The following is a 17,567-nucleotide window of genomic DNA, read 5'->3' as shown; positions in this document are numbered from 1 at the left end:
CTACAACATGGCACTTTCTGTGCTGAGAGGTCACTTTCTTTTTGCAAAAAGCCATAGTGAGGACTGCAAGCTCTGGCTGGGTGTCCATCCAGGCTCTGTCTCTTACGGGCTGTAACTAACCTTGGATAGTTTAATGTACTTACTCATTTCTAAAATAGAAATAAAAAAATGATATCAGTCTCATAAACTTGTTATGAGAATCAAATGAATTAACATCTGAAAAGTTCTTAAAGCAAAGCCTTGCACATAGTACTTAGTCAATGTTAACTATTATTTTATTTGCTCCTCTTCTACTCTTGTAATTGTAGAACTCAACAAAATCATCTATTAGACAATGCACATAGTAGATGTTAAACACTTGTTTGATTCTATTTTCTTCTAGGTATGATTCCAGTTATACATCCCATTTGCTTTGTTGTTACTTCCCCAGTGTCCAGGACTTGGGTTACCAGACATGGATAAGATGACTTCCCATGAAAATATTTTCTTCTTAGTCATCACATTTGCTTTTGGCATCTTTTCAGAATTGCTTATTGCATCCAAGTTTTATTTACTGAGTGTCCATTAGGGGTAAGGAGTTGTGCAATGGTATATGTGAGACTTACGAGGAAAATTATGCTCTAACACTCAAACATTTGCAAATATTTTTGGTAGAGATTGACTACAGCTTTCATCACTTATCAAAGAAATGTCTGATCTTTTCCTTTCCCCCTAAAAGAAAAACTTCTGGGTGGTGAAGGGATCAAGCCTGGTGAATTCCAGGCTTGATTAAATCCCTTTTGTTTAAAGACTTATTTTAAAAAAACTCTGTGTAATATATTTACATAGTAGAGAACTGGAGCAGCATCATAAGTACTTAGAAGAAGAAATCATATTTTATTTGAAAGCAATTTAAGAAAGGGAAGGAAATTTTTTTTAAAGATTTGCTTATTTAATTGAGAGAGAGAGAGAGAGAGAGAGAGCAAGAGAGAGGGCAAACATGAGTTGGTGGAAGGGCAGAGGAAGAGAATCTTCAAGTAGATTCCCCACTGAGCATGGAGAGCAATGTGGGTCTCAATCCCATGACCCATAAGATCATGACCTGAGCTGAAACTAAAACTTGGATGCTTAACAGCCTAACTGACTGAGCCACCCAGGCACCCTGGAAAAAAAACTTTTAGGAACCATTTTTTTTTCTATCTTTTTAATACATCAAGAAAAGAGGAGACATATAAAACAACAGCAAATTTAAATGAAAATGAAATTGACCTTGAAATTGCAGACAGAAATGAATAAAGACAAAAATTTTTTATTGACATTTTAGGTGGATTGATATAATAAAATTAAATTCATAAGCAAAGTAAGAGGAAAAAAATTTCTCTCATAAAAGGTAATGCCCCCAAAGCTATTAGATTTCTCAGCAGAGAGCTTAGAGATGAGGAGAGAATGTGATGATACAGTCAATAAGATGGCTTTGTAAATACTTAAGTATCAAAACAACTCTAAAGGTAATGGATTCTCCAATCCAAAGGCATAGAGTGATTGGGAGATTAAAAACAAAACAAAATAGGGGCGCCTGGGTGGCTCAGTGGATTAAGCCTCTGCCTTTGGCTCAGGTCATGATCTCAGGGTCCTGGGATCAAGCCCCACATTGGGCTCTCTGCTCAGCAGGGAGTCAGCTTGCTCCCCACCACCTGCCTGCCTCTCTGACAATTCATGATCTCTCTCTCTGTCAAATGAATAAATAAAATCTTTAAAAAATTAAAAAACAAAACAAAACAAAACTTTATACTGCCTTCAGAGACTCACTTCAGTTTTAAGGACACACATGGGTTCAAAGTGAATAGATGGAAAAGATATTCTATGCAGGTGGAAACCAAATAAATGCTGGGTAGCTATACTTGAGAGCACCTAAACATGTCAAGCAAATACTAACCGATCCAAAGGGAGAAATAGACCACTATATAATAATGGTAAGATATTTCAATACCCCACTTTCAACAACAGAGAGATCATCCAGACAGAAAATCAACAAAGAAACTTTGAACTTGAAGAGACATACAGATGGACAATAGACACATGAAAAGATGCTCAACATCACTAATTATCAGGGTAATGCAAATCAAAACCACAGTGAGCTATCACCTCACACCTGTCAGAATAGCTAAAATCAAAAATACAAGAAACAAGTGTTGGTGAGGATTCAGAGACAAAGGTACTCTTGTGCACTTTCGGTGGGAATGCAACACAGTGCAACAACTTTGGAAAAGAGTATGGAGATTCCTCAAAAAAATAAAAAGAGAAATGCATATGATCCAGTAATTCCACTACTGAATATTTACTGAAAGAATATAAAAACACAAATTAAAAAAGATATATGTATCCCTATATTTATTGCATCATTATTTGCAATAACCAGATTAGGGAAACAAGCCAGGTGTCCACTGTAGATGAATGGATAAGGAAGATTATATATATAATATACATATGACATAATGGAATATTACACAGTCATAAAAAAGAAGAAATTGGGCCATTTGAGAAAACATGGATGAACCTAGAAGTTATTATGCTAAGTGAAGTAAGTTAGACAGAAAGAAAATACCACATGATTTCACTCATATGTGGAGCTTAAGAAACAAAGCAAACAGGGGCGCCTGGGTGGCTCAGTGGGTTAAAGCCTCTGCCTTCAGCTCAGGTCATGATCTCAGGATCCTGGGATCTAGCCCCACATCCAGCTCTCTGCTCAGTGGGGAGCCTACTTCCTTCTCTCTCTCTCTCTCTCTCTCTCTCTGCCTGCCTCTCTGCCTACTTGTGATCTCTGTCTGTCAAATAAATAAATAAAATCTTAAAAAAAAGAATACATATTAAAAAAAAAAAGAAACAAAGCAAACAAACAAAGAAAAAAAGACAAACCAAAAATCAGACTCTTAACTACAGAGAACAAAGTGATGGTTAGCAGAGGGGAGGTGAGTGGGGGATGAGTTAAATAGACAATGGGGATTAAGAGGACACATATCATTATGAGCACTGAATAATGTAAAGTATTGTTGAATCACTAAAATTTATACCTGAAACCAGTATAACACTGTTTGTTAAGTACACTGGAATTAAAAAAAAGAAACTTTAGACTTGAATCACAGTTTAGACCAAGTGTAACTAACAGATATATACAGAACATTTCAAGAGCAACAGAATACACATTCTTTCTTCTCAAGTGGATGTGAAAAATTCTCGAGGATTGATCATATGATTGGTCACAAAATGTCTTGGAAATTAAAGTAAAAAAAATTGTATCAAACATTTTTCTGACCTAAATAACATGAAACTGGAAGTGGATTATGGGAGAAAAACTTGAAAATGTACAAATATGTAAAATGTAAACCGCACATTCTAAATAACCAATGTGTTGAATAAGAAGTCAAAATAGAAGTTAAAAAATACTGAAAATGAGGTACATCTATGGCTGGAGCCTGCCAATTTCTGGACTGTGCCCTCAGTGCAGAGAGCGGTGTTATCAAAGTGGTGGCAGTGAAGGCCTTCTGAGTACAGTGTGGCCAACAGATATGGACACAGTGTGGACAGCTGAGACCTGAAACAGGAACAGCAAAGCAGAGGGAAAAGGAGGAGGAGTCAAGATGGCAGAGGAGTAGCAGGCTGAGATGATATCAGGTAGCAAGAAATCAGCTAGATAGTTTATCAAACCATTCTAAATACCTACAAATCCAACAGGAGATTGAAGAGAAGAATAGCAGCAATTGTAGAAACAGAAAATTGACCACTTTCTGAAAGGTAGGACCTGTGGAGAAGTGGGGGGAAGGGCCGGCTCCCAGCAAAATCAGAACTCTTAAAAGTCTGCTCCACTGAGGGACATTGCTCCAGAGGCTAAGTGGGGGTGGAGCCCTCATGGGGACAGTGTCTTCTCAGGTCCTGTGGGATCACAGAAGGATTGGGTGTGTCTGAGTATCATAGAGCTCGCAGATATTAGAGCCGGGAAGCCGGCTACAGAGATGGAGTTGAGGAGTGAGCTCTCAACTCAGGGTTACCTTAAACCATGACCCATGGCACAGTCAGACCACTGCTCTTTGAACAGGGACCCCACAAGTGGCAGATCTGGGGAGACCCCCTCAGAAGAGCATCAGGGATCTGCAGGGTTTAGAGACTCCGTGGGGCTGTGTACCAGAGACAGAGACACTCCCATCATAGGCTGGGTGAGCTCTGCGTGCAGCCGGAGGCCAGGGAGAAGGGAGTGATTGAGCACTTTTCTCCGAGGGCACACTGAGGAGTGGGGCCCTGAGCTCTTGGCTCCTCCAGGCTGGAGATTGGGAGGCTGCCATTTTCATTCCCATCCTCCAGAACTCCACAGAAAGCATTCAGGGAACAAAAGCTCCTGAGAGTGAACCCGAGAAGATTACTTATCCTGGCCCCTGCAATTCCGCCTCGGGCAAAGACACCCAAGAATCACTGCAACAGTCCCCTCACCAAGAAGATCAGCAAGAAATCCAGCAAAGACCAAGCTCACTTATCAAGGAGAACACCAGAATTCCAGAAGAGGAGAAAGCAAAGCATGGAATTCATGGCTTTCTCCCCATGATTCTTTAGTCTTGCAAAGTTAATTAATTTTTTTAATTTTATTTTTTCTTATTCTAATTTTTTAAACCTTTACTCTTTCCTTTTTTTAAAAACATTTTTAACTAGTTTATCTTAACAATACCTTTCATAAAAAAAAATCTTTTGAACCTTCATTATTATAGTCATATTTTATCCAACTTCACATTTTGTATACACATAGGGTTTTTTCTTCTAAAAAATTTTGGGATACAACTTCTTCTAATAGATCAAAATATACCCTAAATCTAGCACAAGGCTTTGTTCTAGTCTCCAGCCTGAGCAAATTCTCTCCACTTTCTTTTTCTTTCTTTTCCCAACCAACTTATCTTATCAACTCCTTTTTTAGAATTAAAAAAAAAATTCATCTTTACAGTCATAGTCCATCCTTTCATTGAGTTTAGCCTTCTTTTTGTGTGTGTGTGTATATATATATATATATATATATATATATATATATATATATATATATAAGTTTTTCTCTATTTAAAATTTTGGGAGGTAGTTTCTTCTAAGAGACCAAAATACTCCCAAAATTAAGTTGGTGGCTCTGTTCTATTCACCAGTCTAATATATATTTTTTCTTATTTATTTATTTATTTATTTATTATTTACTCACTTATTGAACTTCTTTTTACTCCCTTTCTTCCCCCCACAATTTGGGGTCTTTTCTGATTTGGTTAACACACATTTTTCTGGGGTCTTTGCCACCCTTTTAGTATTTTATTCTCTCCTTCATATATTCTTATCTGGATTAATGACAAGGCAGAAAAACTCACCACAAAAAAAAAAAAAAAAAAAAAAAAAAAGAGCAAGAGGCAGTACCGAAGGCTAGGATTCTTGGTAATATGTCAGATCTAGAGTTCAGAATGATGATTCTCAAGGTGGTAGCTGGGCTTGAAAAAGGCATGGAAGATATTAGAGAAACCCTGTCTGGAGAAATAAAATCCCTTTATGGAAAAATAAAAGAACTAAAATCTAATCAAGGTGAAATAAAAAAAGCTATTAATGAATTGCAATAAAAAATGGAGGCTCTTACTGCTAGGATAAATGAGGCAGAAGAAAGAATTAGTGATATAGAAGACCAAATGATGGAGAATAAAGAAGCTTAGCAAAAGAGAGACAAACAACTACTGGACCATGAGGGGAGAATTCAAAAGATAAGTGATACCAGAAGACGAAACAACATTAGAATAATTGGGATTCCAGAAGAAAAAGAAAGAGAGAGGGGAGCAGAAGGTATACTGGAGCAAATTATTGTAGAGAATTTCCCTAATATGGCAAAGGGAACAAGCATCAAAATCCAGGAGGTGCAGAGAACCCCCCCTCAAAATCAATACGAATAGGTCCACACCCCATCATCTAATGGTAAAACCTACAAGTCTTAGTGACAAAGAGAAATTCCCAAAAGCAGCCCAGGACAAGAAGTCTGTAACATACAATGGTAAAAATATTAGATTGACAGCAGACTTATCCACAGAGAACTGGCAGGCCAGAAAGAACTGGCATGATATATTCAGAGTACTAAATGAGAAAAATACGCCAAGAATACTATATCCAGCTAGGCTAGCATTGAAAATAGAAGGAGAAATAAAAAGTTCCAGGACAAACAAAAACTAAAAGAATTTGTAAACACCAAACCAGCTCTACAGGAAATATTGAAAGGGGTCCTCTAAACAAAGAGAGACCCAAAAAGTGGGAGATCAGAAAGGAACAGAGACAATATATAGTAACAATCACCTTACAGGCAATACAATGGCACTAAATTCATATCTCTCAATAGTTACCCTGAATGTAAATGGGCTAAATGCCCCAACCAAAAGACACAGGGTTTCAGAATATATAAAAAAAAACCCAAAACCTATCAATATGCCATCTACAAGAAACTCATTTTAGACCTAAAGATGCCTCCAGATGTAAAGTGAGGGGGTGGAAAACAATTTACCATGCCAATGGACATCAGAAGAAAGCTGGGGTGGCAATCCTTATATCAGATAAAGTAGATTTTAAGCCAAAGACTTATGAGAGATGAGGAAGGACACTATATCATACTCAAAAGTTCTGTCCAACAAGAAGATCTAACAATTTTAAATATCTATGCCCCTAACCTGGGAGCAGCCAACTATATAAACTAATTAATAACAAAATCAAAAAAACACATCAACAATAATACAATAATAGTAGGGGACTTTAACACTCCCTTCACTGAAATGAACAGATCATCCAAGCAAAAGATCAACAAGGAAATAAAGGCCTTAAATGACACACAGGACCAGATGGACATCACAGATATATTCAGAACATTCTATCCCAAAGAAACAGAATAGATGGTCTTCACTAGTGCACATGGAACATTGTCCAGAATAAATCACATCCTGGGTCACAAATCAGGTCTCAACCAGTACCAAAAGATTGGGATCATTCCCTGTATATTTTCAGATCAGAATGCTCTAAAGCTAGAACTCAATCACAAGAGGAAGTTTTGAAAGAACCCAAATACATGGAGGCTAAAGAGCATCCTTCTAAATAATGAATGGGTCAACCAGGAAATAAAGAATTAAAAAAATTCATGGAAACAAATGATAATGAAAACACAATGTTTCAAAATCTGTGGGACACAGCAAAGGCAGTCCTAGAGGAAAATATATAGCGATACAAGACTTTCTCAAGAAACAAGAAAGATCTCAAAAACACAACCTAACCCTACACCTAAAGGAGCTGGAGAAAGAACAACAAAGAAGCCCTAAACCCAGCAGGAGAAGAGAAATAATAAAGATCAGAGCAGAAATCAATGAAGTAGAAACAAACAAACAAACAAACAAAAAAATGCAATAGAACAAATCAACTAGGAGCTGGTTCTTTGAAAGAATTAACAAGATTGATAACCCCCTGGCCAGACTTATCAAAAAGAAAAGAGAAAGGAGCCAAATTAATAAAATCATGAATGAAAAAGGAGAGATCACAACCAACACCAAAAAAATACAAACAATTATAAGAACATATTATGAGCAACTATATGCCAGCAAATTTGACAATCTGGAAGAAATGAATACATTCCTAGAGACATATAAACTACCAAAAGTGAACCGGTAAGAAACAGAAAACCTGAACAGACCCATAACCAGTAAGAAGATTTAAGCAGTGACCAAAAATCTCCCAAGATACAAGAGCCCAGGGCCAGATGGCTTCCCAGGGGAATTCTACCAAATGTTTAAAGAATAATTAATTCCTATTCTCCTGAAACTGTTCCAAAAAATAGAAATGGAAGGAAAACTTCTGAATTTGTTCTATGAGGCCAGCATTACCTTGATCCCAAAACCAAAGATCCCATCAAAAAAGAGAATTACAGACCAATATCCTTGATGAACACAGATGCGAAAATTCTGACCACAATACTAGCCAATAGGATCATTAAAACATTAAAAGGATTATTCTCCACAACCAAGTGGGATTTATTCCAGGGCTGCAAGTTTGGCTCATCATCTGAAAATCAATCAATGTGATACAATACATTATTAAAAGAAAGAACAAGAACCATATGATACTCTCGATAGATGTTGAAAAAGTATTTGACAAAGTACAGCATCCTTTCTTGATCAAAACTCTTCAAAGTGTAGGGATAGAGGGTACATACCTCAATATCATCAAAGCCATCTATGAAAAACCCATAGCGAATATCATTCTCAATGGAGAAAAACTGAGAGCTTTTCCCCTAAGGTCAGGAACATGGCAGGGATGTTCATTATCACCAATGCTATTCAACATAGTACTAGAAGTCCTAGCCTCAGCCATCATACAACAAAAAGAAATTAAAGGCATCTGAATCAGCAAAGAAGAAGTCAAACTATCACTCTTTGTAGATGATATGATACTTCATGTGGAAAACCCAAAAGACTCCACTCCAAATCTGGTAGAACTTGTACAGGAATTCAGTAAAGTGTCAGGATATGATATCAGTGCACAGAAATCAGTTGCATTTCTATTCACCAACAAGACAGAAGAAAGAGAAATTAAGGAGTCAATCCCATTTACAATTGCACCCAAAACCATAAGATGCCTAGGAATAAACCTAACCAACGAGGCAAAGAATCTGTACTCAAAAAACCATAAAGTACTCATGAAAGAAATTGAGGAAGACATAAAGAAATGGAAAAATGTTCCATGCTCCTGGACTGGAAGAACAAATATTGTGAAAATGTCTATGCTACTTAAAGCAATCCACACGTTTAATGCAATCCCTATCAAAATCCCATGCATTTTTTTTCAAAGCAATGGTACAAATAATCCTAAAATTTATATGGAACCAGAAAAGGCCTCGAATAGCCAGATGAATTTTGAGGAAGAAACCCAAGGTTGGTGGCATCACAATTCCAGATTTCAAGCTCTGTTACAAAGCTGTCATCATCAAGACAGTATGGTACTGGCACAAAAACAGACACATAGATCAATGGAACAGAATAGAGAGCCCAGAAATGGACCCTCAACTCTATGGTCAAGTAATCTTCAACAAAACAGGAAAGAATGTCCAATGGAAAAAAGACAGTCTCTTCAACAAATGGTGTTGGGAAAATTGGACAGCCACATGCAGGAAAATGAAATCAGATCACTTCCTTACACCACACATTAAAATAGACTCAAAATAGATGAAGGACCTCAATGTGAGAAAGGAATCCATCAAAATCCTTGAGGAGAACACAGGCAGCAACATCTTCGACCATAGCCACAGCAACTTTTTCCTAGAAACATTGCCAAAAGCAAGGGAAGCAAGGGAAAAAAGAACTATTGGGACTTCATCAAGATCAAAGGCTTTTGCACAGCAAAGAAAACAGTTAACAAAACCAAAAGACAACTGACAGAATGGGAGAAGATATTTGCAAACGACATATCATATAAAGGGCTAGTATCCAAAATCTATAAAGAACTTATCAAACTCAACACCCAAAGAACAAATAATCCAATCAAGAAATGGGCAGAAGACATGAACAGACATTTCTGCAAAGAAGACATCCAGATGGCCAACAGACACATGAAGAAGTGCTCCACATCACTTGGATCAGGGAAATACAAATCAAAACCACAATGAGATACCACCTCACACCAGTCAGAATGGCTAAAATTAACAAGTCAGGAAATGACAGATCCTGGCAAGGATGTGGAGAAAGGGGAACCCTCTTACACTGTTAGTGGGAATGCAAGCTGGTGCAACCATTCTGGAAAAGAACATGGAGGTTCCTCAAAAAATTGAAAATAGAGCTACCCTATGACCCAGCAATTGCACTACTGGGTATTTACCCTAAAGATACAAATGTAGTGATCTGAAGGGGCATGTGCACCTGAATGTTTATAGCAGCATAGTCCACAATAGCCAAACTATGGAAAGAACCTAGATGTCCATCAACAGATGAATGGATAAAGAAGAGATGGTTTATATATATATATATATATATATATATACATATATATATATACACCCACACACCACACACACACACACACACACACACACACACACACACAAAATGGAATATTGTGCAGCCATCAAAAGAAATGAAATCTTGCCATTTGCAATGATGTGGATGGAACTAGAGGGTATTATGCTTAGCGAAATATATCAATCAGAGAAAGACAATTATCATATGATCTCCCTGACACGAGGAAGTTGAGAGGCAACATGGCAGGTTGGGGGGGTAGGAAAGGAATAAATGAAACAAGAGAGGATTGGGAGGGAGACAAACCATAAGAGACTCTTAATGTCACAAAACAAACAGGGTTGTTGGGGGGAGGGTGGTAGGGAGAGGGTGGTTGAGTTATGGACATTGGGGAAGGTATGTGCTATGATGAGTGCTGTGAAGTGTGTAAACCTGACAATTCACCTGTACTCCTGGGGCTAATAATACATTATACGTTAATAAAATAATAAAAAATTTTTAAAAAGATAAAAATTAATATCAGGGAAAATTAAAAATACTGAAAATGAGTGGAAATAGAAATACAATATATCAAAACCCAAGGGATTCTGCAAAAGCACTTGTAGAGAGAAGTTAACAGCAATAATATGTTAAGAGAAAATAAAAATGTCAACTAAACAGCTTAATTTTATACCTCATGGAACAAAAAAGAGGAATACACTAAGCGTATAGCTAGCAGAAGGAAGGAAGCAAAGAAGATCAGAGCAGAAATAAATGAAATAGAGACCAAGAAAATAATAGAAGACCAGTGAAAGAAGGTTGGTTTTATGAATAGATGAGCAATAAACCTAGAGAAAAAAGGAAAAAGAAACACGTGAAAGTACTTTTGATAATATATTTAATTAACCCAATATGTCCAAATTATTGTCATTTCAACATGCAATCAATATTTTAAAATATTATTGATATTTTATCATCATCAAAATCCAGAGTGTAATTTACATTCACAACACATTTCAATTTACTCAGCACATTTCAAGGGTTCTACAACCACATATAGCTAAAGGTTAAAAATTTGCAATAGCTGTAGATTCAGAATATGACACTGACTGCACAGTGGTAAAAGCCTAAAAATTTAGGCTTTTACTGACTCATGGGCAGTTACCAATTGCCTAGATATATGCGGCCCAGCAGAAGGACAATGGCAAGCTGTCCTGTTAAAAAGATCTTCATATCAGGCACAGCACTATAGTAATCACAGTGGGAATTTGAGGAATGCATTAAAGTAGGATGAGTTGAAAGCCCATCAGAACTCACTTCCAAGTTTGGGAGGATATTGGAATGGGCAAGTAGATATCCTGAAGCAGTCACTTGAGGTGGCCACCTGGGTCTATGAAATGAGTAGATGTAGAGTCCTGCAATAATGTAGAGGTGGCCTGAATCTAGACATATTTTTCTTACACTTTTGTAAGGCACAAAATGCCAATAAGAACTGTTCTGTCTGCTAGCAAAAGAGAGACTACAGATGGCTCCCCAGCATCTGCTCTGTGGGGAAGGCCCTGACTTCAGCTGACAAGTGAGACTAATGTGGTAGCCCTAGGGGCCAACACTTGGGTCCTAACAGGAGTAGACACTTACTCCGGACTAGGCTTTCCTCACCTGGTGGTAGATGCAGAAACTCAAAGTGTGTAAAAGAACCAGAGGAGAAGCTATTGCACCATTTTGTGTGGCTGTCCATCATTTCTTCATAGCAAGTAGCACATTTTATAGCCCATAATGTCCAGCAGTAAGCAGACAGTTATCCTCTTTAGAGTACTAGCTTGATAGAAAATTGGAACTGGCAATTAAAACATTGGTGGTCTGAAATGGGTGGAGATGATGTATGAAGGGCTGGCTTCCCAAGGGTGTGCTCACACACAACATGAACATGAGAAGGGCTAATGGTGTGTCCCCACTGTTTTTTCTGGTGGATCTGGGGAACAGGGGTGAGGAAGGATGTTCTGGATCTGTACTTATGTAACCTTGCCTTATCTGAATAAAGTGGACTGATAGGGAGGGACTAGTTAGATAGGCATTGCTGCCTACAAGTGGACGAGACTAAACTTAATGCCCCTTCCAAAGATGAAAGTGTTAGGGCAAAGGAGAGAAGGTGGAATAGATGAGGTTAAGAGAATGAATAAATGAATTACGTAATGAGGGAATTCAATATTACATAAAAACCTAGAAAGAGACTCCTAACAAAAAGTGATATTCAGGGGCACCTGGGTGGCTCAGTGGGTTAAGCCACTGCCTTCGGCTCAGGTCCTGATCTCAGGGTCCTGGGATCAAGCCCCGCATTGGGCTCTCTGCTCAGCAGGGAGCCTGCTTCCTCCTCTCTCTCTGCCTGCCTCTCTGCCTGCTTGTGATCTCTCTCTGTCAAATAAATAAAATCTAAAAAAAAAAGTGATATTCAAAGATAATATTGACTCTTACTCAATTATACCTGATGTCTGAAAGGGTGTACATATTGCTGACACCACTCTTACTCTGGAACCTGACAAGATCAAATGGAAGTCTGCAGACTTGAGTGGCTTTGGCCTGGGAGAAAAAGGTGGCTTCTTGGAGGGGGAGGATTTTGGGGCTGGATTCCAAGTGCATCCTAATTGGTGACTCCAATTAACTCTTCAATGATCTCACACTGTTTATGAGGAAAGTCTTGCTGAAGAGTTTCCCCAGGGCAGCCTTCATGTCTCGGTTTCTCAGACTATAAATGAAAGGATTTAACATCGGGGTCACTGCGATATACATCACAGTTATTACTGCGTCCTTTAGGCTGTAACTAGACAGAGGGCGGAAATACATGCCCATGACTGTCCCATAATATAGAGAGACAACTGTGAGGTGAGAACCACAGGTAGAGAAGGCTTTGAGCACACCCTTGGTGGATGGAACCCGTAAGACTGTGGAAAAGACCTGGACATAGGAGATGATGATGCATAGTAATGGCATGGAGAAAACACCAACCCCTAAGTACATCATCTTCACATTAAAGTAGGTGTCAGAACACGATAGCTTGAGTAAAGAGGTGATGTCACAATAAAAGTTGGTTACTTCCTTGCTGCCACAGAAGGACAGACGAGCTGTGAGCAGAGTGTGGAAGAGGGCATTGGTATTTCCAACCACCCAAGACCCAACAACTAGGAAGACACATGTCCGTGGGCTCATAATTGTTGTGTAATGAAGTGGGCGGCTGATGGCTACAGCACGATCATACGCCATCACAGCCAGGATGTAGCTATCTGTGTTAGCCATGCCAATCATGAAACACATCTGTGTTAGGCATCCCCTAAAGGAGATGGCCTTGCTGCCTAAGACATGGTTGGCTAGCATTTTAGGGATGGTTACAGAGGAGAAGAGGATGTCAACAAAGGAGAGATTGGCAAGGAAAAAATACATGGGATTGTGAAGGCGAATATCAGACTGAATGGCCAAGATGATGAGCAGATTCCCAATCAGTGTGATGGGGTAAATGAACAGGAAGAGGATGAAGAAGAAGTCTTCCTGTTGCTGCTGACCACTGACTCCCAGGAGAATGAAACCAAGGGTAAAGGACTCGTTGTCTCCTCTCATCCTCTCATGGATCCTTCAGTAGAAAGAGGAGAGGAATCCAGAATTATTAGTAAAGTTACTGTGTGTAATGATCTTCCTAAATCACCTCTTTTGACCCCTGTGATTTTTGTGTCTATACTTAGGTGTGCTAAATCCAATAAATTGTGGGGGAATTCCCTATTTGTCACTGTACCTAATTTTCATGTGCTAGAAATTTTGTTAAGCTTTGCAGAAAAATTATAAACATGTGAAAACCAGTTTATTTATCCATTTAGTCATATATGATATAGTCTTTGCTCTGTAGCATCTTACAACTTAATGGAGATTGCAGAATCACATACTAGTTTTTATTATACATGGAAATGAAAAGACAATGTTTCAAAGTCTTTGAAAAAAAATCTCTCCAGTGGAAGGAGCGGTTAGTACAAAAACACTGTGAACAATCAGAAATTCTTCCACCGACTAGACTGAGAATGAACCCAGAGCTAGGAGGTAACTGGTGTCTGTCTGAACTGTCATGGAAGATTGTAAATTTTAAGACTACTGGGCTTAGGTCGTAGCAAAGGAAGAATTGGGTGTTTACTCTCCAATTTTGAAAGTAGACATTTACTACTTCCTTCAGTAGGTTTCATCTTTATTCCAAACCCTTAAATTTGTGGTATCAGAATATTTTTCTCTTTGATCTTCTCTCCCATTTTTTTTTATTATTTCCTCTAATGACTCATCTAATTCCATTGTGGCTTCATCCCCTGCTTAGTAGACTCTAGGTCTCTATGTATAGACCAGATTTTTTCTTCTAATTTCCATGACCAGCCATCCCACCAATATGTCTGACTGAACCTCATCCTCTGCACATCTTTCTTGAGTAGACAATGGGATACTTGAGAAAGAGAACCCTATCTTTTTTATTTTTAATCTCCCTTATGGAGATTACTTGGAATATTATTTTATGCACCAATACATTTGTATTCAATAGTTTGACTATAACCAGGTTTGTTCCAAGGCTTCTCACACGGAGGATGCTACCAGGTATTGTCACTTAGGTTATCCCTCACATCAACATCTGATCTTGTCGATTCTTCATTTTAAATAATTCATATATAAGTTTTCTACTTATTGTTTCAGTGCTTTAGCTTTGACCACCATCAATTCCTACCTGAAATATTGTAGTGCTCCCTAGTTTCTCGACTAAAGAAGAGTCCCTCCTTTCATTCACCTGAATTCTGAGGCATACTAAGTGTGTCAAAGACTACTAGAATATTACCCAAATCCACTTTGTTCTCTTCTTCCTGGAGACCGGGCTAGACTACATACTCCAGCCTCCCTTACACTGAAGTGTGGCATGTGACTGAGTTCTAGCCAATCTATATATTCCAGTTCTGCTCTTCCTCCAAATTCTCTGTCTCCTTGGGCCAGCTGGATGCAAATGGCCTGGAGGCTGAAGGGAATGGTGGAATCACATGGTGTAATGAGCCTGTGTCTCCAGTACTCTTCATTCATTCCCTCACCACCATGCACATCCAATAGTGCCACTATGTAATAGATAGAACTTTATTCTGCTTAAACTGTTACGTATTTTACATGTATTTGTTACTGTAGCCCAGACATACTAAGTAATTCACAAAGTTTTCTGTTTTTTTTTAAATATTTATTTATTTATTTGAGACACAGAGAGAGAGTGAGAGAGTGAGTGAGCAGGGGCAGAGAGAAGCAGAAGAAGGAGGGGAAACAGACTCCCCACTGAGCAGGCACCCAGACCTTGGGTTCAATCCCAGGACCCTGACGTCATGACCTGAGCCAAAGACAGATGCCTAACTGATGGAGCTGCCCAGGCTCCCCAGTAATTCATTAAGTTTTCTAAAGAGATCTTGACCTCAATAATTTAATCTATCTGTAATTAAGTTAATTACTAATTCTCAGTGTCTCCTATAGTACACACTGAAATTATATGGTAAGTAAGGGGAAGCAGGTAAAATTACCTTCCCCTAAAAATGTTGTTCTTTTTCATCTCTTCACGTAAACAAATTTGATTTTTTCTCTTAAATGCCCTTTACCCTGTGTACACAGAGTCATGTTATTTCAGAGTTGTGGTGGTTCAATAAATGGGGTGTCTCAGAAACTATGGTTATCTGAAATGGTAGAGAAGTAGAGCATTACAGAGACCGTGTTGACAATATGACAGATTTAGCTGATATTGATACATCAAATCCCTATTAAAACACATAGACAATCTATACTAGTTATTAAAGGAAAAGAAATATATATAGACAAATCTAAAAGAAAGAAATGGTATTACAGAGGTAAAGAAAGAAAAAGAACTCAGCAGGAGTTGTGGGTCAGAGCTGATGTTGTGGTACCCCTGGGAGATGTGGCCACTTATCCATATATAGCAGGGAATTTATATTGAGCCTTCAGCATAAACTTGAAATGTGGTCCTATTTGTGAAGAGGGCACTAGAAGAAATTATTGCCATATACGAATTGGAAGAGAAAGAACAAAATCAAAAGAGTTCACAGAAAATGATTGTCTAAAGAAATCCATGAGAGACTCCCTATACAAACTACAAAATTTCAGAAAATTTATTTGATGTAAGCCAGTGTTGAAGAGTCAATATTGTTGGTACACTTTAAAAATGCATTGCAAAATATTATTTTAGAAAGATTCCTATTCCCAATATGAACAGAAAATTTAAGGAATCTAGAAATAATTCTAATAAACGAGGTCCACGTTGGGATTCAAAAATTGCAAAACTTTGCTGAAGAAAAAGAAGAATATGTAGACATAAGCAATGTTTATGGAGACTCAATGTTTTAAATATGTCAATTCTGTTCCATTAATTTATGATTTGTTGCAATTCCTGTCAAAACACCACAGATTTCTTTTAACAATGGGCCTTGGTAAAATGACCCAACCATTCATACAGGATAACAAAGAGTGAAGAAGACCTGAGACAATTAAAGGAAAAGCATAAGGAGAGAGGACTGTCCTATAGGTATGAAAATTACTTCCTCTGGTACTTCAAATATTTGTTTATTTTTGAGAGAGAGAGTGAGCAGTAGGGCAGAGGGAGCGAGTCTTCAAGCAGAATCCCCACAGAGTGTAGAGTCTGGCTCAGGGGTCAATTTCATGACCCATGAGAACAAGACCTGAGCTGAAACCAAGAGTCAAGCACTTAACTGATTGAGCCACCCAGGCATCCCACCCCTGGTACTTCATATAGTGGATTAGCTCTGGCATAGGGACTGACAAATCTGTGTAACAGACCAGAAAGCTTAGACACAGATTAAGTATTTCTTAGTAATTGGTAGATAATATGATTGGTTCAGAATCAGGCAGGGAGTGGTTGGGCTGACTGTTGGTAAGGCATGCTGGGACAACTGGATGCTATACATAACAAATAACATGGAAAATGAGCCCTAGAGGATTGATTATGGAAAGCAAAATGTTACCAACTTTAGAAGGAATATATTTATGATATCAGGGTAGGAACTGATTTCTTAGTCCAGCACGAAGTGTTCAACATATGATAGAACATGGAAAATTTGACAACCTTAAACTTAAAACATTTGTATGAAACAGACACTGTAGAGAACAAAGGAAGATAAGTCATGGACTGGAAGAGGTATATGATACACACACATCAATAAGGGATCCGTGTTCAGAATAAAGAAAATTCCTACACACTAAGAGGAAAAAGAACAAAAACCCAGTAGGAAGTAATGGGAGAGAAGGCTTGAATCAGCAAGTAATAGAAGGAGAAAGTGGAATGCACAATAATCAAAATAAAAGATGTTCAACCAAATTAAAATAAAATTCAGTTACCATCCTTTGTCATGGAGCAACCCTAAAGTCTGACAATTCCAACCGTTAGGAAAGAAAAATTTATTTTATCATGTGGACAACAGTTATCCTGTATCTAGGAAAGCTGATAACTCTTACAACTCTAGTTTACTAACACTTCCAATTCTTGATTATATCCTAGAG

The 17,567-nt window shown here is 38.1% G+C and overlaps 1 protein-coding gene across 1 annotated transcript; it reads right to left on the bottom strand.

Annotated features, from left to right (window-relative positions):
* Window positions 1–12,650: 12,650 nt before the first annotated feature.
* Window positions 12,651–13,604, bottom strand: LOC111151416 (olfactory receptor 1A1-like). The gene has a single exon (XM_022509407.1). It carries the CDS (start codon window positions 13,602–13,604, stop codon window positions 12,651–12,653), a length of 954 nt encoding a protein of 317 aa, XP_022365115.1.
* Between the last annotated feature and the right edge of the window lie 3,963 nt (window positions 13,605–17,567).

The sequence above is a fragment of the Enhydra lutris genome, unplaced genomic scaffold, assembly GCF_002288905.1.
Source record: "Enhydra lutris kenyoni isolate GAN:26980312 unplaced genomic scaffold, ASM228890v2 scaffoldscaffold26, whole genome shotgun sequence".
NCBI classification, from domain to species: domain Eukaryota; kingdom Metazoa; phylum Chordata; class Mammalia; order Carnivora; family Mustelidae; genus Enhydra; species Enhydra lutris.
This window is presented reverse-complemented; position numbering and strand designations above follow the sequence as displayed.